At 47.8% G+C, this 23,375-nt stretch overlaps 1 protein-coding gene across 5 annotated transcripts in view; it reads right to left on the bottom strand.

Moving 5' to 3' along the window:
• The window catches only part of GREB1L (GREB1 like retinoic acid receptor coactivator), a 729,370-nt gene that overhangs the window by 182,618 nt on the left and 523,377 nt on the right, over positions 1-23,375 (bottom strand). For all 5 annotated transcript variants that reach the window (XM_029591103.1, XM_029591107.1, XM_029591104.1 and 2 more), the window contains 3 exons: positions 22,109-22,243; positions 20,821-21,018; positions 1,105-1,285 (listed from right to left, as the gene is read on the bottom strand). In XM_029591103.1, the coding sequence (XP_029446963.1) occupies positions 1,105-1,285; positions 20,821-21,018; positions 22,109-22,243 (514 nt within the window). The remainder of the gene's footprint in view (positions 1-1,104; positions 1,286-20,820; positions 21,019-22,108; positions 22,244-23,375) is intronic.

The raw sequence follows: 23,375 nt of genomic DNA, 5'->3' as shown, positions 1-23,375 counted from the left end.
TTGAGTCATTCATATATGGAATTTTTTCATATTGCATTTTACACTTGTCCTGATGCAACCTGTTTAGTGAAATGTTGGCCACATCAACTTGTTTTTCATTACCGTCATATTATTGGCATCCTGTGGCTGTGATTGTTACAAAACTGAAAAACTTTTCTCTGACATGCAATTTTCACTCACTATTTACAATTTAATTATGAATATATATATATATATAAGGATATTTTTTGACCAGTGTGATTGAAAGTTTGGCCAATAGTGGTTCACACTTTTGCTCCTTTCTGAAGTCTTTTTTTCCTCCTTTTTTTGCAATTGGGTGATCAAGATTTCACAAGTGAGGTTATTCTGTATTACTTGTATTTACCCTCATTTTCCCTATATATCTGATTTTGGATGGTAGATAATCCCACTGCTATACTTTTCTGCATCACACATGGAATTTCTATCGATTGAAATTCCATGCTGCATGGAACTTCTATCCATTGAAAATCCAAGCTGCATTTTCTCTCCTGCGGGACATTTATCCTATTTGACTGTGTGTCAATCCTAACATATAGTACCACCTTTCCACCAATTTGATCTGGCCTATGATTTTGAAATAATTTTTACCTAGGTATCACAGTGTCCCATTGGCTATTTTCCTTCCACTAGGTGTCTGAAATGCCTATTATGTCTACATTTTTCATTACTGCCACACATTACAACTCTAATCTTTTCTAATTGTATTCATATTCTGTTTAGCATTGAAATGGATAGTTTGGAATCATGGATCTCTGTCTGCTCTTTATTTAAATGTATGTGGGCTGCTTCTGCATGCAGAATAGGAAGAGTAAATAAATAACCTGCTTATATTACTTTTTTAAAATCACATTTTCATTTTTACAGTGTCCTTTGGTGACACAAGCCAATGAATAAAAACAAGCCTTCCAGAATACATAGCTATGACTGTCCTTTGGCTTCTCTCATATCTTCAAGTTAATGTTACAGTAGCAATTTATTTTATTCTATCAATTCAGTTACTGCATAAATTTCAAGGTGTGCTTTTAATGTATTCAACAGGAATAACAAAAAGCCAGTTTGTTGCGTCATTTCTGTGAGACTCACCTTGTTAAATCCACATGGGAGTTGTCATGAACCAGAACAAAGAGTGTATAGGGATTCTGTTTGACTCTCTTCATAAAAGTTTCAAACTTTGCCTGAATGTCACTATCCAGTCGGACAATGTATTTCTCAGCTCTCTGATAAGCAGCACCAGCTTCCTCGAGACCCAAATCTATGAGAACACCTGCCAAAAATCAAAAGGGTGTCTTTACTTGCTTGTTTTTTTTAAGAAGCAATAAAGTGAAAACCACAGAGTAAAAACAATGCTACAAAGATGCTGTGAGAGGTAGATCTTTCGAGATTAAAAGTGCAGGGTCTCTTGAGATCTGTAAGAGATAGAAGGGTAAAAAAGGAACACATCCTTAATAAGAACTAGGTAGGCCCACCTTAAAAACAGAAATCTGCTGACTCACTGGGCAAGTCCCATCTCTGGTAGGTTAAAACAGTACGGGAGGCAGCAGAGATTTTGACTGTCTGGAAGCGGAAAGATGCATAAAGCAAGTTTTGCTTACCATAAATGGTGTTTTCAGTAGATAGCAGGATGAATTAGCCATGCTCAATGGGATGATGTCATCAAGTGGCACGATGTGGAGCTGTCTTTCAAAGTCAGTTAAAGTTTTTCTGTATTGAGCATGTGCGAGTCTTCCCACATGAACGGTGGTTCCAGAACTCTCTTCAGTTGATAACAAAGCTAGTTGATTCACTTCAAGTCATTGCTGTCCAAGGAAGAGGGGCAGGTTTTGCATGGCTACTTTTTCCTACTATCTACGGAAAACACCATTTATGGTAAACTTGCTTTTTCCATCAATAAGCAAGCTGAATTTGCCATGCTCAATGGGGAGTCCCAAGTTGCGGGTTGCAATGAAAGTATAAAGATTTTTCTTCCCTTAGTTTCTTCTTTTCCTCTTTTTTTTTGCAGCCCAGACTCTTTTTTGGGCAGCATGCTAAGATGTAGTGGTGCAATTGAGGACTGCTGCTCCTACTGAACTGTCAGTTGCGGCTACTTTATTTAGACAGTAATGCAAGGTGAAAGTGTGACTGGATGACCAGGTGGTGCTTATGTATATGTCCTCTATAGCAATATTATTCAAGTGTTCAATTGATGCAGCTGTAGCATGCACTTGATGTGCCCTCACTGGTTCTGGGAAGTGGAGCAAATGTGCAGCGTAGCAGTGTTTAATGCAGGCTGTGATTCAGTTAGAGAGTGTATGCTTTGTCACTAGGACATCTAGTCTTTTCGAATCATAGGAAATGAATAATTGAGATCCTTTTCTATGAGTCTGAGTCTGTTGATATACCAAGAAATTGGGGACCGCTTAACAGGTAGTCGCAGGTGAAGAAGTCCCCTCATGAAGTGGGAAATTAGTGGATATGTGAAAATCGGAGCCCAAATTTCTTGATTATTATATGTCGCTATGGCATTCAGGTGCACTCTCACCGAAGTGGTTGCTAGTCAGGTTAGTGAGAGATGGTGTAGATAGGAAAGTAAATGCTGGGATTCGCAGATGAAAGGGTCCAGCGAATGATGTGTGCACCAACTGGGGTAGCGACGTCATTTAAATGTGTAATTCCGGCAGGTGGATGACTTTCTTGCTGATAGAAAGAAGTCTTGAATCAAGTCTGGTAGGTTCCAGTGTGATAAGACCGCATGTTCAACATCTATGAGGTAAGATTTAGAGTGGAATGTAACGGATGGACAAGGCATCCCTCTTCCTGTGTTAATATATCTAGCTTGCTCCTGAGGTGTGGAAGGGAAGTTGAGTATTGTACGAGATACACATACCACGACAGTTTTGGCCAAGCAGGGGCTATTAAAAACATCTCAGTGTTAACTCGTATGCATTTTTGCACTGTTTTGGAGATCAGTGGTAGTGGAGGAAATGCGTAGAGTAGACCCTTGCTCCAGGACAACAAGAAAAAGCGTCCAGAACTTCTTGGTGGGGGCTGGGTTGAATTGAGCAGAAACTGTGAATTTTTCTGTTGTTCTTCATGGAAAACAGATCTGTCGAGTGTTAACCCCAACAGTGGAACAAGTCGTCGGCTTCTGCTTGCGCCAGGGACCATTTGTGTAGACAAAATATTCTGTTGAGGCAATCTACCTCCGTGTTCGCTATGTCTGGTAAGTACGAGGCTTGCAGAGTTATTTTGGCATGATCCATCCAGTCCCATATTTGCCAGGCCTCCTCGCAGAGGATCCTTGATCCTGTGCCTCCTTGCTTGTTGACATAGAACATAGCTACCTGGTTGTCTGTGTTGATCATCAAAGCCATTCCCTTGAGGTGTTTTAATGCCTTGAGAGCATTTTGCATGGTTTTAAGTTCCAACAGATTGATGAAGCATGATCGTTCATTGTGATTCCAAAGACCTTGTGACTTGTACCGGAGGAGGTAAGCACCCCACCCCAATGTGGAAGTGTCTGACATTAAGAATTAGATGGAAGGGGGAGCCTTCTTCCAATATGTTTGGCTGTAGCCACCATCTTATTTCCTGTGCCATTGACTGAGTTACTTGAATCCATGTTGATAGCGGTTGAAGGAACTGGTACCATTGGCTTTTTATATCCCACTGCAAAAGACAAATATGGAGTCATGTTATTGGGTCTATGTGTACAGCAGCTGCCATGAGCCTGAGTTTAACTAATATATGGTGAATTGCTGTTATCTTGCATTGCAAAAGCATTTTGCCAAGATGTTAAGTTTGAGAGCCCTCTCGTGGGGAGGAAAGCTTTGGATCTGATCGAGGCTATTTGTGATCCTATGAACTGGAATCATTGTGACTTCTCAGAATTTAGGAGAAAACCTAAGGTTTCCAGGCAGCGAATTGTAATCTCGGTATGAGAATATAGTGTGCATTCATCTGGTGCCACTATATACCAGTCATCAAGAGAAGGAAAAAGATGTATCCTGAAACGATGAAGATGTGCCAAAGCCACTGCTAGGCATTTCATGAAGACTCTCGGGACAGATGAGAGTCCAAAAACGAGGACCTTGTATTGGTAATGAAATAAAAGTAGTGCCAATATGAGGGATGGATCAGAATGTGTGTATATGCATCTTTTAGGTCGAGAGAGCACACCCAGTTGGGCTAGTTGAAGAGCAATATTGGGCCCAGAGATGTCATCTTGAATTGCTCCCAACACAGATGCCTGTTTAATGATTTGAGATTGAGGACCGGGTGAAGATAGTTATTTCCTGCCTTATCTTCTTTCCAGCTTGTTGCAAGCTTCCAAGTTCTCCTTCCCTGTTGATTGTAACTTTGACTTATTCTACCTATTCTACCTATTGTTTTCTTTCATTTACTTGAATTGTTACTCCAGTTATACCCTTGTTAAATGTAAACCGATCCGATATGGTTATTTACTATGAAGGTCGGTATAAAAAACTGTTAAATAAATAAATAAATAAATAAATCTTCTTGGGTATAAGGAAGTAATGTGAGTAGTACCCCTTGTTGTAATCCTGGGGTGGTATTGAGTGTATTGCATTATGGTAGCGTAGTCTGTGTGCCTCTTGAATCAGGACAGCTAGATGGTCGGGATTTGGGAGTGGGAGTGCAGAATGAGGTAACTTCGGTTGGTGGGAGAAGTTGAGATGGTAACCTGTGTAGATTATTTTGAGGACCCACTGGTCCATGGTTATGTCCACCCAGGCCTGTAGGAACTTTTGAATTCTGCCCTCGACCGGAATTTGTGGCTGAGGCGACGGACTGGTTAAAAACCTTGTTGTGGTTTTATGGGGGGTTGTGGTTATGACTTCAGTGTTTACCAGTTTTTCTGGTGTCCTCTTTGCTGAGCGAGTTACGGTTGTTTCCATGTTTGCTGTTACACGGGCATAATGACATTTATACTGAGGGACGTAGTGTCGATTACTGCTTCCCGGGTTGCTCTGTGTAGATAAAGACTGAACAGCCACATTCTGCTCCTTTATCTGAGCAACTATTTCCCTTAATTTTTCTCTGAATAGATGGTCTCCTAAGTAAATGAGGTCAGCAGGCTTCTCATGAATGCCCTCCCTTATGCCGCTTGCTCACAACCAAGTCATTCTTCTGCCACCTATGGAGGCCGCTGATGTTCTGGCCATAATGTCAAATACTTCATAGACCAAGCGAAGGAGATGTCGTAGGCCTTCTTCTAGGTCATGAAGAGTTTGAGGAATAATCTGGTTGCCAGATTCTGACCAGATATATGGCTTCATAAATATTGGCCCATGTAGAATTGATGTTGTTCTATTCTTGCATTTAGCATGGTCCCTTGGAAGACTTTCTTGCCGAGTCATCCAGCAGTTTGTGAACTTACCTGGCAGCAAATTAGAATGCAGCCTGGACGTTTTTGCTTTTTTCATTGCCAATTTGACTACTACCGAGCTATGTGGTAGTTGTACTACTCCATATCTGGGGGGATATTTTTGATCTAAATTTTAAGTCAACTTTTCTAGTCATTACTGTCCCAAGAAGGGGGTTTCCCATTTTTTTAGCAGCACTGTGTCGAACACTTTGTGAGATGGTAGAGTCGAAGGTTTTGCTGGGATGTCTAAAATTTTGAGTAGTCCCATGATCTCTGCCTATGTGTCTGGCTCCTTTCTCACCTCTAATTAGAGAGCAGAGCCCATCTTCTCCACAAACCTGGTGTAGGTTAGATCCTCCGGGGGTGATGCATGCTCTGGTGGTTCTTCAGGGGGATCAGATGATAATCCTGTGGAACTGATTAGGGACTCCCTTTGGGAATGATCTGATGGAAGGTATGACAGGGGTGAATGAGGTGGTGAATGCTCTCTGGGAGCAGGAGGCAACTCTTCAGGTAGAGGTGAGATTGGTGAAGACGATGACATAGTGAGTTTTAGACTCTGCTTGAACCAGTGCAGTCCCAGCGTGGTCCGCGACCAGCCACAGGCGGCTGTGTAGGGTGCGCCCTGGTGCAGGCCTCTACAGTTTCTGGGACATGTTCTTCTCACTTGCTCCACTATCTCATCTAGAGTCTGCCCCGCATCCAGCGTGGTCCGCGACCAGCCCCACGGGTGGGCTGTGTAGGGCTCGCTGCGTCGCAGTCTCAACCAAGCACTTTGCTCCTGAAATCTCGTCTTCAGTACCTTGCTCCTGAATCCTTGTCCAAGTGTCTTCGCCTGAGTCTTCGTCCAAGAGTCTTCGCCTGAGTCTTCGTCCAAGAGTCTTCATCCAAGAGTCTTCGTCTGAGCCTTCCATGTTCCAAGACCTTCGTTTGCCCCTGGCCTCCATCCAGCCTGCCGCTTCTTGCCGTTACCCAGCGGCAGGTCCGAAAGGGCTTGGAACGGTCGGAGGACCGTTCAAAGACCACCATTGCGTTGTTGGCCTTCCCGGAGCGTGCAGGTCTGGTGGAGGGTCAGTGCCTTCAGTCATCCTTGTCTTCAGTCCAGCCTTGCTCCTGTCCAGCCCATGCTGGAGCATGCCTCGCCTGCCTTGGCACCTCTTCGGAGTTCCTCTGGGGTCAAGCCGTGGTCCAAGAACACACAATGCCCTGGAAAGTGGAAACGCTCTCCTAGCGCGTCCTAACAGGAACTGTCTCCAGGTATCTGGCCCAATTCATTTTAAGGCCCACCCCAGAAGGGAATCTTGATCCCAAGGTATTTCCCTGAGCAGAGGAATATGAAGGTAGATCCTGGAGGAAAAGGGGAAGGCCTAGAGATGAGTAGGAAGCATGCACTATGCTAAAACTGCTTATTTGTAACTACTATATTTTTGTTCCAAGCCCTGCTGAGATAACAGGCCTTTTTACTTATTTTGCTTTGTAAATAATAAACATTTTGTGCAATAACAGCCAGAATCCAGACTCCTCTGTCCTCCAGTAATTATTCAAGCTACATCCGCTCCCATGGCTTTTTACTCAGCCCTTAAATTATAAGCAGGAGTAAAACCTGAACTGGATTCCCACAAATAGTGGAAGCAGTGGGATTGCTTCTAAAGGCTCCAGGTAGAGCAGACCAAGGCTAAAGTGAATGAGAGGGACTAGAAAAAAAGAGCCCAGCAGTGACCAATTAGCCAGAAAAGGAAGGACAGCCCGGACAGAGGAGATTTCTAAGCCAGATTAGACTGCTGAGAGCACCAGGATCTTCAGGAGCAAACTAGGTGGACCTGAGTGTTGTGGAGAGCTTGAGATGCCCATTTTAACCACAATCTGGTAACCATACCTGGGGCTAGATATACTAGCAGGAGGAAGACGGAGGAAGCATGGTACCTGGAAAAAGGCTATCTGTCTTTCTATGCTTGGAGAGTAGACCTGGGGCAGTGGAATATATTAAGCAATAGTGGAAAGTATTTAACCCTGATATGATGAATTTTGTTTTAAATCTGGTAAGGTGTTTAGGCTGTAGTGAGAGTGGCAGGTCTGTTTGCAAGACAGTGTGCACTTGGATCCTGTTTTCCTTCCCTAATAGGCCACTGAATTGAAGGAGAGACTGGGGAAGAAAGTGCAGCAGACTGTGAAACAAGCTGGTGGAGGGTGAGCAGTTAGAGCAAATTCCTGGAGCCAGGACCACACTGTGCAGCTTACACTGAAGTCCCAAGGAGAGAAGGTTCTAGAGCCCAGACAGAGCCGATGGAAATGGACACAAGTACTTCCCTGCAAGAGGACTGTTACTGACAACTAAGGAAAATGAGTTGGGGGAATGGGTCCTCTGTTAAGAAACTGCTTATGTTATTCCAAGGGCTTGGGAAATCTGGTTTTAAAATTTGGCAAGTAATGTTTGTGATGTGAGAAGGTATGAAATGCCTGGGAAAGGGATACTGCCTGCATGCAAGGTGTATGAGCGCAACAAGGATGTACTCACTACTGGGAGCAGTGCATAATGGCATACTCGCTGCAGGAGTAGCACACAAAGGCGCCCTTGATTCAGAAGGGATCCTTAGTGTAAAAGTAGACAATCAAAGGTTTTAAAAACAAGTGCAGAAATTTTTAAGGAGGAAGAAGCCAAGGGGAAAGAATCTGGCAGTCGCTAGATGGGGCTGTAAATCCCATACCCGAGATTTTGGAGGAGCCAGAGCAGCACTGCCATAACAAGGTGGTATCTCAGAGCAAAATCATAGTGATAGTGAGCTTAAGTGTTTATTATGTCAGTAAATAGGTCATGACAAGACAACCAATCCTCCTCATACAAATTAATATTGCTTAGTGACCATTCACAATAGGCACTACCAGCCAAAACAAACAGCCTTCTTTGCCATTTCTTTAATCATTGGTCACAACTACCTCAATTCTGTGCATTATATGCTCATATTTTTTTAATTTTTTGCATATTAAAACATTTAGCTTGTAGCGTTTGAATCCTTCATCATCCACCAATAATAGCCCCAATATGGTCCATGTTTTCTAACACTGCAAAAGGGGGACATGAAAAGAAAATTATTCCTTACCTGCTAATTTTCGTTCCTGTAGTACTTAGGATCAGTCCAGACCGTGGGTTATGTCCCCCGTCCAGCAGATGGAGTCAGAGCAAACTTCCAGGGGTGCTGACATATAAGCCTGTGCACCCCCTAGGGATCCTCAGTATCGAGAATATCAAAGCCCAGAGCCAGAAATACTGGACAGGAAAGTAGGATGGATCAAGCACCAAACAAATTGTAACCACAGAACACAAATAACCAATGCAACTTGCAATGCGAACTGTGAAAGAACGAAGTAACAAACACAAACATCAGGATGTAGAAATATGAGAGACAGAGGGTAAAAAACGTACACGAGCAGGCGTCTGACCAGCACTTAGCAACCCCGGGCGGGCGTCTGGACTGATCCTAAGTACTACAGGAACGAAAATTAGCAGGTAAGGAATAATTTTCTTTTCCCTGTACGTACTAGGATCAGTCCAGACCGTGGGATGTACCAAAGCTTCCCTAAACCGGGTGGGTCCCTGAAGACCCTGCTCGAAGAACCCTGTCTCCAAAGGAACCCGAATCACCTACCGGTAGTTGCAACCGGTAATGCTTCGAGAAGGTATGCAGCGACTTCCATGTCGCCGCGCGACAGATTTCCTGAATGGGAACGTGTTGAGACTCTGCCCGGGACGTGGCCAGAGCACGCAACGAATGAGCCCGGACACCCTCCGGGGGCGCCTTCCCGGCACCGATGTAGGCCGAGGAAACCGCATCCTTGAGCCAGCGTGCGATAGTCGTCTTAGACGCTTGCCGTCCTTTCTTATTGCCGGACCAAAGCACAAAGAGATGGTCGGAAGCCCGGAACTCATTGGTCACTTCCAAGTAGTGTAGCAGAGAGCGCTTCACATCGAGACGCCGGAGGGCCTGAGGCGCATCCGACGGGAAGGCCGGCAACTCCACCCACTGGTTCAAGTGGAAGGACGACACCACTTTAGGTAGGAAAGAAGGCACCGTACGAATAGAAACTCCCGAATCCGTGAAGCGTAGAAACGGTTCCCGGCACGAGAGCGCCTGAAGCTCGGAGATGCGTCTCGCCAAGGCTATGGCGACCAGGAACACCGTCTTAAGTGTGACATCTTTGAGGGAGGCCTGCCGCAGTGGTTCGTAGGGAGCCTGTCCAAGGAGGCGGAGAACCAGGTTGAGATTCCAGGAGGGATAGGGATGCCGCACCGGCGGCCGCAGGTGTTTGACTCCCTTGAGGAAGCGCGAGACGTCCGGATGAGACGAAAGGTCAGGATGCCCCGTGGTACGAGCCAGAGAAGCTAGAGCCGAGACTTGCACTCGCAGGGAGTTGTAGGAAAGGCCCTTCTCCAAGCCCTCCTGAAGAAAGGCTAGGACCTGACGGAGCGAAGGTGTGGTCGCGGATGCTCCGTGCCCGGCACACCAGATCTCAAACACCTTCCAGACCCGTACATAGGCGACTGAAGTGGAGGTCTTACGTGCCTTAAGCAGCGTGTCTACCACGGTTACCGTGTATCCTTTGCGCAGGAGACTCTGCCTCTCAAAAGCCAAGCCGCGAGACAAAAGTGTTCCGCCTGGTCCGAAAATACCGGACCCTGATGGAGCAGTCGCGGAAGGTGTGACAATCGCAGGGGTCCGTCCACTACCAAGTTGAGTAGATCCGCAAACCACGGACGCCGTGGCCACTCTGGCGCCACCAGGATGACCTGTCCTGGATGATCTTCGATCTTCCGCACCACCTTGCCCACCAGAGGCCACGGAGGAAAGACGTACAGCCGAAGACGAGGGGGCCAAGGTAGAACCAGGGCGTCCACTCCTTCCGCCCCGTGGTCCCTTCTGCGACTGTAGAACCGCGGGGCCTTTGTATTGCACGCCGTCGCCATGAGATCCATGGCGGGCGTTCCCCAGCGCCGAGTGATGAGCGACATTGCCTCGTCGGAGAGAGCCCATTCCCCTGGGTCCAGCGTCTGCCGACTCAGGTAGTCTGCATGAATATTGTCCACGCCCGCGATGTGGGAGGCCGCTAGACGGTCGAGGAACTGCTCCGCCCAGGCCATGAGACGGGCCGCTTCGACGGCCACACCCGGGCTCTTGGTGCCTCCCTGACGGTTGATGTAGGCTACCGTGGTCGCATTGTCCGAGAGAACGCGGACCGCCCGCTGTCGGATGAGGGGCAGGAATTGAATGAGAGCCAACCGGACTGCCCTGGTCTCCAGGCGGTTGATCGACCAGGTCTTCTGTTCCTGTGTCCACTGCCCCTGGGCCGAGCTTCGGAGACACACGGCCCCCCAGCCGGTCAAACTGGCATCGGTAGTGACCACGATCCACTCCGGCGACTCCAGGGGGCACCCCTGTGCCAAGTTCCTGGGGTCCAGCCACCAACGAAGGCTGAGTCTGGCCGCCGGCGGAAGGGGTAGTATCGCCTGATAGTCCTGCGAGACCGGTTTCCACCGCGAGAGTAGCGCCATCTGCAGGGGCCTCAGGTGTGCAAAGGCCCACGGCACTAGGTTGATGGCGAAAGCCATTGATCCCAGGATCTGCAGATAATCCCTCGCTGTTGGAACCGGGAGAGCGGCAAAGTTGCAAATTTGCTCTCTGAGCGTCTGGGCCTTGTCCGGCCGCAAGAAGACCTTGCCTTGAGCGGTGTCGAAGCGCGCGCCCAGGAAGTCCAACTGCTGCGACGGAAGGAGACTGCTCTTGCCGAAGTTGACTACCCAGCCGAGAGACTGAAGAAAGCCGACCACCCTGTCGACTGCTTGCTGCCCTTGAGAGAAGGTCTTTGCTCGGATGAGCCAGTCGTCCAGGTATGGATGTACTAAAATCCCCTCTCTTCGGAGCGCGGCCGCCACAACCACCATTATCTTGGTGAACGTCCTGGGCGCCGTTGCCAACCCGAAAGGGAGGGCCTGGAACTGGAAGTGTTGATCCAGTATCTTGAAGCGGAGGAGCCGGTGATGGACCGGGTGGATCGGAATGTGTAAGTAAGCCTCCGTCAGATCCAGGGAGGCCAGAAACTCTCCCTGATGAACCGCCGCGATGACGGACCGAAGAGTTTCCATACGGAACCGGGGTATCCGGAGGGCCTTGTTGACTTCCTTGAGGTCTAAGATGGGACGAAAAGATCCATCTTTCTTGGGCACCACGAAGTAAATGGAATAATGACCCGAGCCCACTTCTCCGGAGGGGACGGGTGAGATGGCCCCCAGGGCTAGGAGACGGTGCAGTGTGCTTTGTACTCCCACACGCTTGTGACTTGCTCCGCAGGGTGAGAAGACGAATCTTTCTTTGGGGGGATACCGCAAATCCAAAGCGTAGCCTCACCTTAGAATGTCTAGGACCCATTGGTCCGTGGTGATGTTGGCCCACTCCCCGTAAAACCAGGCTAGTCGTCCTCCGATTCTCGGGAGGGGGGAGTGAGCCGGCCTGACATCATTGGGTAGACTTGCCGGAGGAGCCCGGAGCCGAGGAGTCCCTGGGTGGTCTGCGGCCCCGAAAGGACCGAGTCCATGATTGAGACCTGTTCGAGGGATTTCTCGGCCCCTGAGACCTGGAACCCCAAAATCGCCGTTGAGAGCGGGACCGATTCCTGGAGAAGGAAGTAGACGGACGATACGACCGCTGGCGGTCCTCGGGCAACCTGTGTACGGAATTTTCCCCCAGGGATTTGATGATCTGGTCAAGATCCTCACCGAAGAGGAACCTACCCTTGAAAGGTAGAGACCCTAGGCTGGATTTGGACGAAGCGTCCGCCGCCCAATTACGAAGCCACAGCAGGCGCCTGGCGGAAACAGCCGAAACCATGGTCCTTGCCAGGACTCGTAGTAAATCGTGGAGGGCATCAGCCCCGTAGGCAATGACGGCCTCCAGCCGGTCCGCTTGCGCCGCTTCTTCCGGTGGTAGTTGCTGTGAAGTCAGTAGCTGCTGCACCCACCGAAGCCCGGCTCGCTGGGTAAGGGAGCCACAGATAGCAGCACGGACCCCCAGCGCCGAGACCTCGAAAATCTTTTTGAGGCAGACTTCCAGCTTTCTGTCCTGTACATCCCGGAGGGCCGTTCCCCCTGTCACGGGAATTGTGGTCCTCTTAGTGACGGCAGAGACTGCCGAGTCGACCTTGGGTATCTTAAGCAGATCCAAGAAGTCGCCGGGAAGAGGGTAGAGTTTGTCCATCGCTCTGCCCACTCTGAGAGAGGCCTCCGGCGTGTCCCACTCCCGCACCAAGAGATGGAGGAACGACTCATGAATCGGGAACGTTCGCACCAGAGGACGTAAGCCCGCCAGGACCGGGTCCCCTTTTGAGCTAGCGGAGGCTACGGAGGGGGCTGGGGGCCCCGGCGGTTCGACGGGCGGATCGAGATCCAATTCCTGGAGGACGTGTGGGATGAGGTCCGACAGCTCCTCCTTACGGAAGATCCGGAGCACCCGTGGGTCGTCACACTCCAGGTGCGCTGCCAGGAGCGAGTCATCGTCAGCCGTGGAGGCCGGATCGTTCCCAGGGTCCTGCGTGGGATCCACTCCGCTGGGTGGGAGAGCCAGGAGCGTCTTATGGCCACTCCCAGATGGCGCTGGGTTGGCCCCCCCCCCCATCAGTCGGGGAATCTTCGCGGGCGTGGGGTTCGCTGGAGCACCCCCTGGGGATCCCCACACCGGCTGCAGGCTTTGGAGGTACACCTGGTGCATCAAAAGGACAAAGTCCGCCGTAAACCCCCCTGCCGGTGGAGGGACTGCGAGCGAGAGGTCCGTGGAGGGGCCCGCAGCGATGGAGGGGGACGATGGCGCTGGTATCGGCCTGAAACGCGGTGAAAAACCATGTGTGGACTCCTCCGCCTCTGAATCAGCCGTGCTTTCCAGCTCTAAGATGGCCGCCGCTCCCGCCAAAGAAGGGGGCGGGGCCTTTCCCCTGGAGCCGCGGCGATCGGAGTTGGACGGCGAAAAAGTCGGGGAAGCCGATCCGGTCTCTCCCCCGGGGAGGCCAACCCCGGAGGGCCCGTCTCGCGATCCGCCCTGCCCCGGGTCGGGGCCGGGAGACCCCTTAAAGCGCTGCATGGCGCGCGGCCGGAGCGAAGAGTCCCCTCAGCGACCGCCCCTAGGCCGGAGCTGAGCACTGCGCGCCGCGGAGGGAGCGAGCTCGTCCGCCCAGGCTCAACCAGGCACCCTCCCCGCAGGAGCAGCAGGGGAATGAGACTTCCCTGCTGCCGCGGCCCCGGGGAATGAAACGTCGCGGGGCCGAGGGGGAGAGAGTGCGAATCGCGGCGCGCCGGAGGGGAGAGGCTGGCCCCACCAGCATCCACCTAAGCCGTCCGACGGCGACCCTGTAAAGAAAATTTCACAAAAACTCACCGCCGGAAGGGAGGAGAAGAGGGAGAAACAGGTAGGCAAGAAAACATACCCAGTCCTGCTGGCAAGCTGACTAGGACAGGGAGGCCCGGGCAGGGCTCCAGGCTCCCTGAAGTGAGAGGAAAAATTTCCCTTTCTTTTTTTTTTTTTTTTTTTTTCTATTTAATAAATTTAGCAGCCCAGGTCCGCTTGATCCAGTCAAAGAAGAAATAGGAGAGAGTAAGAAATGTAGCAAAAGCCACACACTGGGGAAGCAAAGGTTCCCCCACTCACATCTGCTGGAGTCAGAGAGATACTGAGGATCCCTAGGGGGTGCACAGGCTTATATGTCAGCACCCCTGGAAGTTTGCTCTGACTCCATCTGCTGGACGGGGGACATAACCCACGGTCTGGACTGATCCTAGTACGTACAGGGAATAAACTTTATATCTCCAACATGGTGATGATTGCGCAATAGCCAAAGATCGTGATGGCGTCTCAAATCCATTAAATATGTCATGCCACAGAAGCTTGTCCCTTTGCAAAGGCTGTGGCAGGAACATGAGTGTTTGAAGAGTACTATGTTGCAGGCTGCCGTACTTACAGTCAGAGTGGCCATGTTGGGGAGCAGTGTCCTTAAAAGTAGGAGATCCATAGGTAGTATAAGGAGATCCATAGGTAGTATAAGGCCAGTGTTGGGGAGCTTGAGGCTTGTATAAGCAGTATTATAAAAGAAGAAGCCCTAGATATATCCCAATGGAAAAAGGCTGAATTCTTAAGACTATCTTTACTGCTGGAGTTGTGGTGAGAAAGGCCATAAGGTGGGGATGATGTCCCAAGGACCCACTAGAGGCGCTGTATAAAATGTGGGTTATGGGAAAGCAAATGTTGCTTACCTGTAACAGGTGTTCTCACAAGACAGCAGGATGTTAGTCCTCACATATGGGTGACATCACAGGATGGAGCCCAATCATGGAAAAAACTTCTGTCAAAATTTCCAGAACTTTCACTGGCCCCTACTGGGCATGCCCAGCATGGCGCTAACCCTGCAGCCAGCAGGGATCCCCCTTCAGTCTTATTTGAAAGCTACAGGCAGTGCCAAAAAAGAAAATAACAAAACGTTACAAACTAAACACCGCGGGGCGGCGGACGGGTTTCTTGAGGACTAACATCCTGCTGTCCTGTGAGAACACCTGTTACAGGTAAGCAACATTTGCTTTCTCACAGGACAAGCAGGATGGTAGTCCTCACATATGGGTGAGTACCGAGCTGAGGATGTCCAAACATGCACCAAATGTACCCAAAAGGCGTGCAACAGGCACAACAACTGGGGTGGAATTTGGTAGAGGGCATCCTGAACCCCACCGGGCACGCGGAAGGGTGTTGGTACGTCACGTTGTAAATAGGTTACGAAGGACAGATTGGCCGAAGATGGAATCTTGATTTCCCACTTTGTCCAAGCAATAGTGGGCTGCAAAGGTGTGGAGAGAACTCCAGGTAGCAGCCCTGAAAATGTCAGGAAGCGGCACCAATCATAGGTGTGCTACTGAAGTCGCCATGGCCCTCACAGAGTGTGCTTTAACACAGTCTTCGAATGGAATGCCCGCTTGCTGGTAGCAGAAGGATATGCAGTCCGCCAACCAGGAGGAGAGAGTCTGTTTACCCACAGGCTTCCCTAACTTATTAGGGTAGAAAGAGACGAACAATTGAGTGCTTTCCCTGTGGGCAGCTGTACGATCTAGGTAAAAAGCTAGAGCCTGTTTACAGTCAAGGGTATGCAGAGCCTGTTCTCCTGGGTTGGCATGGGGCCTGGGAAAAAAGGTAGGTATTATGATGGATTGATTGAGATGAAAATCCGAAACTACCTTAGGTAAGAATTTCAGGTGAGTGCGGAGTACCGCCCGGTCCTGCAGAAGTTTAGTGTAAGGTGGATAGGTAATTAGAGCCTGCAATTCACTAACTCTGCGAGCTGAAGTGATTGCCAAAAGGAAAATCACTTTCCATGTGAGATATCGAAGTTCACAAGAGTGAAGAGGTTCGAATGGTGGTTTCATGAGCCGACCCAGAACCAGATTAAGGTCCCAAGAAGAGGCCGGAAGACATAGTGGAGACTTGATATGGAGCAAGCCCTTCAAAAAGTGTGTTACAAGGGGTTGTACTTATATAGGGACATCCCCGACACCTTTATGGAAGGCGGCTACCACACTGACATGCATTCTGATGGAAGAAGTTTTTAGACCTGACTCTGATAAGTGCCAAAGATAGTCTAAAAACTTGGTAACTGGACAGGTAAAGAGGTCAAGGGACTGAGAAGAGTACCATGACATAAACCTGTTCCATTTATAAGAGTAAGCTTTTCTCGTGGAAGGCTTCCTTGAAGAATCAAGACACGGGAAACTGGTTCAGAAAGGTTAAGTGGTTGAAAGATTAACCTTTCAACATCTATGCCATCAGGGACAAGGCTTGAAGATTGGGATGGCGTAGGCTCCCATCATTCTGAGTGATCAGAAGTGGGTCCTTTCCCAAGGGAATGTGCCTGCGGATGGAGAGATCCTGAAGTGTTGGAAATCAGGTTCATGGTTCCCTTGTCCTGATGTAACTTCACGAGAGTCTTCAAAAGAAGAGGAAGTGGAGGGAATGCGTAGAGCAGACTGGTTGCCCATGAGAGGGAGAATGCATCTCTGGGCAGAGAGCGTTTGCTGCGAATGAGAGAGCAGTAGTTCTCCACTTTGCGGTTTTGTGGGGACACAACGAGGTCTATCAGAGGATATCCCCATTGTTGAAAGATGGAGTTCGCTACAGAGGGGTTGAGAGACCACTCGTGCGGTTGAAAGACACGACTCAGCTTGTCTGCCAACACATTGTCCACTCCCGGTAACCAGGTGGCCATGAGGTACATCGAATAGGAGAGAGCTTCCTCCCAAATCTGCGCAGCTTCCTGACACAGAAGGAAGGAGCCTGAGCCTCCCTGCTTCTTGATGTACCACATTGCCACTTGGTTGTCCGTCTGAATCAGGATGACTTGATTTGAGAGGCGATCCTGAAAAACCCTGAGAGCATATCTGATTGCTCGAAGTTCCAGGAAATTTATTTGGTGTTTGGCTTCCTCTGGAGACCAAGGTCCTTGTGTCTGCAGATCGGCCACGTGGGCTCCCCAACCGAGGTTGGAAGCATCGGTGGTGAGATTGATTTGAAGATTTGGAACCTGGAAGGGCAATCCCTGGAGGAGATTGGTCTGATTTTTCCACCAGGTGAGAGACAGACGGAGTGAGTCGGTGACATGGACAACAGTCAATAGAGGCTGAATAGCTTGAGTCCATTGAGACCTCAGAGTCCAGTGCATGAGTCTCATGGTCGATGATTTCGCTCCCTCGATGGTCCGAGTCTTACGGTGTCGATGGCGATGTTTCTCCCTGCGATCCCCTCGATCCTGAGGGGGAGTAGAGGGTGTCGATGGCCGAGAAGTCGTCGATGCCGGTCGGTGGTCGATGCTGGTGTGAAGTTGACGGTGCCGGTTCTGACAACGTCGATGCAATGGACGGAGTCAGGGTTTGAGTATGGAAGAGAAGTTCCATCTTCTCCATTCTGGCCTTGCGACCCTTCGGTGTCATTAGGGCTCATTTGGTGCAGGTCAAGACATCGTGCTCGCTTCTTAGACACATTACACAGACTTTATGGGAGTCTGTGATAGACATGGTGCGGGTACAGTCCGGGCACCGACGAAACCCCGACGCCATGGCCATGGAAAAAAATCGAGCCGCGGTACGGTCGACAGCCAGTAGGCCGCGAGGGCCAAACTCGATGGTAATCGAAAGAAAACGGGTAAAAACTTACCGGAGTACCGCAGACTGAGAAAAGTTAGAGGAGGGACCCCTGTGGGGCAATTTAACTTTTAGTAATTCCATAAGGAAAATTCCTGTCAGAAATCTCTTCAGAGCTCCTTTACCGCGAGGCTACTGCTGCGTGGAAAAAAGAAGACTGAAGGGGAACCCCTGCTGGCTGCAGGGTTAGTGCTATGCTGGTCATGCTCAGTAGGGGCCAGTCAAAGTTCTGGAAACTTTGACAGACGTTTTCCGTGATTGGGCTCTATCCTGTGATGTCACCTATATGTGAGGACTACCATCCTGCTTGTCCTGTGAGAAAGGAAGTTCCTGAACTACCTCTACAAACTACCTCTATAAACAGTAGTGAGATTACAGGTACCTCCTTCTTTTGTGCACTTGGTGGGGAGAATGATTCTAAGGAGGGTATTACAGAAGGCCTCCCATACTGTGTTGGTAGGGACAAGAGAACTCAAGAACCAGGAAACTAGGATGGGAGGAGGAGTGTGTCTGTGTGTGTGTGTGTGTGTGGGGGGGGGGGGGTTATTTATTCTCGCTGTCTCCTTTCTAGTGACCCAAGTCCCTAAACAGGATGTTGTCTTTTAGCAGACCCCGAGGAGGAAGTGGAGCTATACAGTGAGTGCAAGGAAATATGGGAGGGGAATAATAGGATATAAATTCCCTAAAACTGTTTTCTAGGTGGCCCAGCTGGCATAACTTCACAGACACAAAGTGTTACTATTACCAAGAAACAAGATCTAACAATGATAGTATACCAGAGTTAGATCCCACTGGTATTAAATAAAAGGGTAAAGTTAGTGAAGAGAGAAAGATGACAATCTTAAAATACAAAGAGACCTAGACCCAAAAGGACAAAAGAAGAATAGAAAGTCAGGGCAAGTAATAGGGTAGATGAGTGAAGAGGTGGCACAACTCTGAAGTGTGTTACAATAAGCCCACCAGAGGCATCTCGACATCGAGATGAAGTGGAAAGAGGAGGATGAAGAATGAAAGAAAGCTGAAGGAAATTTGAAGGAGTCCCAAGTTAAGCTTCAGGAGAGTGAGCTGGCTCGGGCAGAACTCACAGAAAGGGCTGACCAGTTTGTGAAGGAGTTGAAGGATGTGCTGGAGGAATTAAAAGATACTTTGGATACTACCACAGATGAGAGGGAGCTCCGGCAAAGTATGAAGTGGCTGACTTAAAGAAGACTATTGAAGAAGAAGCCAAGAAACACAAAGCTCAAATCCAAGAGTTGAGGACTCAGTTCGAGAGGCTGAGGGCTGACTCCCACACTACAAAGAGTGTCAAGCTACACCTGGAAATAGACTTGCAGACCATGAAGATCCAGGTTGATGGAGATCTGCAGACTCAAGAAGAGCTGAATGAGAAAGAAAGGATGTTGCTAAAACAGATGAGGGAACTTGAAGTACCTCATGAAGAAAGAGTAAAACAGCTTATAGAAGAACTACATAATATAGCAGTGGATTTGTCTCAAGTTACACAACTAGCTAGAGAGGTTACCACACTAAAAACAGTTACAAGAACCTCAAAAGCAAGTTCTAGAGAAGTCCTGTACCTATAGTAGGCTAGGACAAGCAAAGTGTTGCTTGCAGCAAGACAAAGAGATTCTGATAAGCCTAGAGGCTCAACCCTAGTTCACTACAAAAATTAGAAGAGAAATGGAACAAATTGTCCAAAGGCCAGCTGGAAAAAACAATATGTCCATATGCTTACTCTGCTGGACAGACGTCAGAGAAAACGTGGCCAGAAATCAGCCTCTGGGGTAGGTAGTGGGGAAAGCCACGGACAATCAAGAAAGGTTACAGAGATGCAACTATAGGGTGAGTTGGAGAGTGTAGATGAGACCAAAGAGCATGAAGAAGGGCTCCAGGTCATATCTATATTGCAAGGGAAAGTACCCAGGCAAGAAGTATCCAGCCAAAAATTAATGTCAGAAGATGAAGCTGAGGTACTAGTACCAGTAGTGGCACTGGATGGGCTGGTATAGTGGAAGCCATCTGAGAATAAGCCAAAGCTAGAAAAGAAAAAGAGCTAAAATACCCACAAATAGAAAGGAAGGTAATGGTAGAGAACCTTAGCATAACTGGGTACACTAAAAACCTGTAAGAGGCCCCAGACCAGGGCCGCCATCAGGAATTTTGAGGCCCCATACAGCCAAAATGTCTGGGCCCCCAAGCGCACCTGCCGCCTGGCGGCTGCGGGCCCCCATATGTGGCAGTAGATCCTGGGGCCCCATACTGCAGGCCCAAGAATACTGCCCTGATGGCGGCCCTGCAGGTGAGAGATAGGTTTACAATGACTCAGAGCTTAGGTCATAAAGGAAAGGACCAGGTTCACAAAGACATTCAGGTTCTGAAGCTGGTCCATAGCTGTGGCAGCTGAAAGAGGGTTAAAAGGACTGCAATATCTAAGACCTTTCTACAGATATCCAGTAGGAAGAATAGTGGGAAGGGAGGAATTGCTTACTGTAACATAGCCCTTATGTCTAACAGTAAGAATAGGAAAGACAGAGGTTGGTGGACTTTTAGAAAGTTTAAAATAAGACATATAATCTGGATTAGATGGCATAGGGTAAACAGGAGGAAGAGGGCTAAGTCGGCTGCTTACAAAGCCTTTCTGTGAATACCCATTGGTAAAGTTCTACAACAAGAGTGATTTTTTTTGGCAAGTAAAGAGTAAAAAAGGCAAGTGCTCCCCATTAGAATGTGGAGCTGAGGGTAAAGGATATTACGGGATAGAAGGGTAAAGGAAGACACCCTTAAAAAGAACTAGGTAGCTCCACCTTAAAAGCAAAATAGAAACCTGATGACTCACTGGGCAAATTCTGTCCCTGGCAGGTTAATGAGGGCTGGGAGGCAGCAGAGAGTGTGACCAGCTAGAAGTGTAAAGCGTCATAAGGAAAAAAAAGCTTGGTTAAGAACAAGGAATCCTACTCGGAGAACATGGCTGAAGCAGTATTCAGAAGGGTAGGGAAACGCTGCAGATTCAAGTAAGCCAGTAGCTGGACTTTTCTCTTTCCTTAAACCGCAATGGTTATGTAACAGTGGCTGGAGTCCTCCAAGGGAACAGAGAGGGAGTGCTCCTTAATAAAGCTACCTTAAAGTGAGGTCTGTGACCTGATATTTTAAAAGAAGCAGGGAAACCTGGACTCGATTCCCACAGCATCTTTACCCTGGTTTTCCTCTTCCTTCCTTTTCTTCTTACCTGACTGGCGAATGCGCTGAAGGGTTTGGTGCACCAAGACTTCAGAGCGAGGGACTACGATGAGGAAGTCCACTTTGCTGAAGCGACCCAGGTCCAGGCTCTGGCTGCCACTGTCTGCAATAGAACACACCTGCGACAGGAGTTTTCTGGCCACTGCCAGCTGAGGCGGATAGATCTGGAAGATTTCAGCATCTGGATCTAGAAAGAAAATGGCAGGTGCACCCAATGATTTACCAGAGTACTTTAGATCTGTTAGTGCAGACCCATTAATGGCTCCCTGGACTATGCTCAGGTGCAACCTGAGATAAGGCTCCTTTGGAAATATTCAAACAGAAAGCTAAATACCAAGACAATGGTTTACACAGGACTCCAACCACCAATAGTGTGAAAGACATAGAACCTCAAAATCCAAATCATGATGTGATATTTATTTAAATTTCTGTTGGGTTTTAAGATTTTCTGATACCTCATTCAAGAAAACTTTAAAAACATGGCTTTTTAAACAAGCATTTTATAAAGAGACGGGAAATTAGAAAACATTCAGGAAGAGGCAGAAGAGCACCGGAACACAACAATTAGTAACATGCAGTAGACGGATCCATGAACTCTACATCACTTTAAAAAACTATTTGTAACACTATACTTAGTGAATTTTACCCGTAAACTGTACCTTCCTGGTACACCCGGTCATGACCTATTTCACTAAACAATTTTTTTTTCTTATCTTTAATGATTTATTGTAACCGAACCTTTGACGGCACCTGTTAGAATGTACGATAGTACACTTTCCCTACATTAATTTATGTGCCATCATGTAAACCGTTGCGATGGTAGACTACTTAGCGACGGTATTGAAAAGATTTTAAATAAATAAATAAATAAATAAATAAAGGTCCTGAATGGAAACGTTTGGGACACAGAACTCTAACACAGTTTTAATGTGGTTTATATTTACAAATTCACAGCAAGTGATTAAAGTGTCTGCTTTCAAACACACTAAGCACAGTTATGGAGGCAGAATAACGATTATGCATATACACCAGAATTTATTGAAAACTGCTTAATAAAAAGTAACAAAAATTGTTTTTTAATGAATAGAAACTGTATGCCCAGCTGCAGTCTACAGAAAACGACTGCTGAGCCTTCTCCTCGGCTCACAGAGCTGGACAGTCACCAGTTTTTTAAACCACTCATTACCTGCGGCAGACCACTTCTAATATGGGGCTGCCATCCAGCAAGAAACAAATCATTCCTTCGTACAGCAAGAGGGGAAAAAAAAAAAAGTCACCTATGCCAGGTGTAGGAGTCATGTCTGCAGCCTCCAGAGACAGTATCCGGTCATTAACATCTCCATTAAAAGGGACAACAACATGATCCCCTCTTCTTTGCTGTATTCTCTCCAGTAACTTATCTAAGTCATCTCCTGTGAAAATCAGATATAATAATAAAAATAAATACGTTGACTGATGTAGCATATAGTTGCATTTAATTTTTTATCACATTTCTAGGCTGCGATGAGGATGATCTTCAAAGGGTTCGTCCGGTTTACTGTTCAAGTTACCTGGGGCGGGGAGAAAAAAAATCCCTCAATTTGAATTCTCTAGCTGACCGGCTTTATTTTGTGCAAGGTACCTCATGGCTGCACAACATTTAGTTGGCTTAGAAAGAAGCAGTGAAGGAGGCATTCTGGGGGCTTGACTAAATTTCAGCTGACGAGTGCCGATATTCAGCGCTACTCGGCCAACTTTAATGAGATAAGTTTGGTCAGAAAAATACCTGTCCTAAAGTTACGCAGATAACTTTATCCGGATAATTTTATCCAGGCATATCCAGCAGGACCCTTATTCTGGTATTTTTCATTGAATATCGGGGTAAAGTCACCTGAGCAACTTTCCCACTCACCGGCCCCTGAATATCCATCTCAATATTATTTGGAACTTCGGCAGTCATGTACAGATTCTGTTTTCAAGCAGGAAACAAAAAACTGCTGCTTTCCCGTGGGTTTCCTTAATGCTCTATTATGTGTAGAAACAGAAAAATTGATAGCAGATAAGGACTGCAAGGCTCATTTAGTCTGTCTCTTACTGAGGCATTACCACAGAAGCTACTCAGACTTTACCCTACTCCTTAATATCCAAAGATCCTCTCTTTGCTTGTCCTACGATTTCTTGAGCTCTGTATCTGTTTTGGACTCTGCTAGCTCCACTGGGAGGCAGTTGCATGTCTTCAGCATCCTTTCTGTGAAGAAATTTCTTATGGTAAAAAAAATGATGAAAAGCTATACAGGTAGGCCTCTTCAGCCTGGAAAAGAGATGGCTCAGAGGGGACATGATAGAAGTTAATAAAATCATGTGTGAGGCAGAATGGGTTAAAAAAAAAAAAAGGACAGTTATTTACTCTTTCAAATAATACTAAGAGGACACCCCATGGAACTATCAACAGATTGAAAAAACTTGCAGAAAGTATTTTTTTCACTCAGCACACTAAAGCTGTGGAGTCTGTAGACAGAGGACTCAGTCAAGGCAACTAGCAGGGCGGTGTTTAAAAGAGGTTTG

The sequence above is a fragment of the Rhinatrema bivittatum genome, chromosome 2 (assembly GCF_901001135.1).
Source record: "Rhinatrema bivittatum chromosome 2, aRhiBiv1.1, whole genome shotgun sequence".
Lineage (NCBI taxonomy): Eukaryota > Metazoa > Chordata > Amphibia > Gymnophiona > Rhinatrematidae > Rhinatrema > Rhinatrema bivittatum.
Note: the sequence above shows the minus strand (reverse complement) of the source record. Positions and strands in the feature narration are given on the sequence as shown.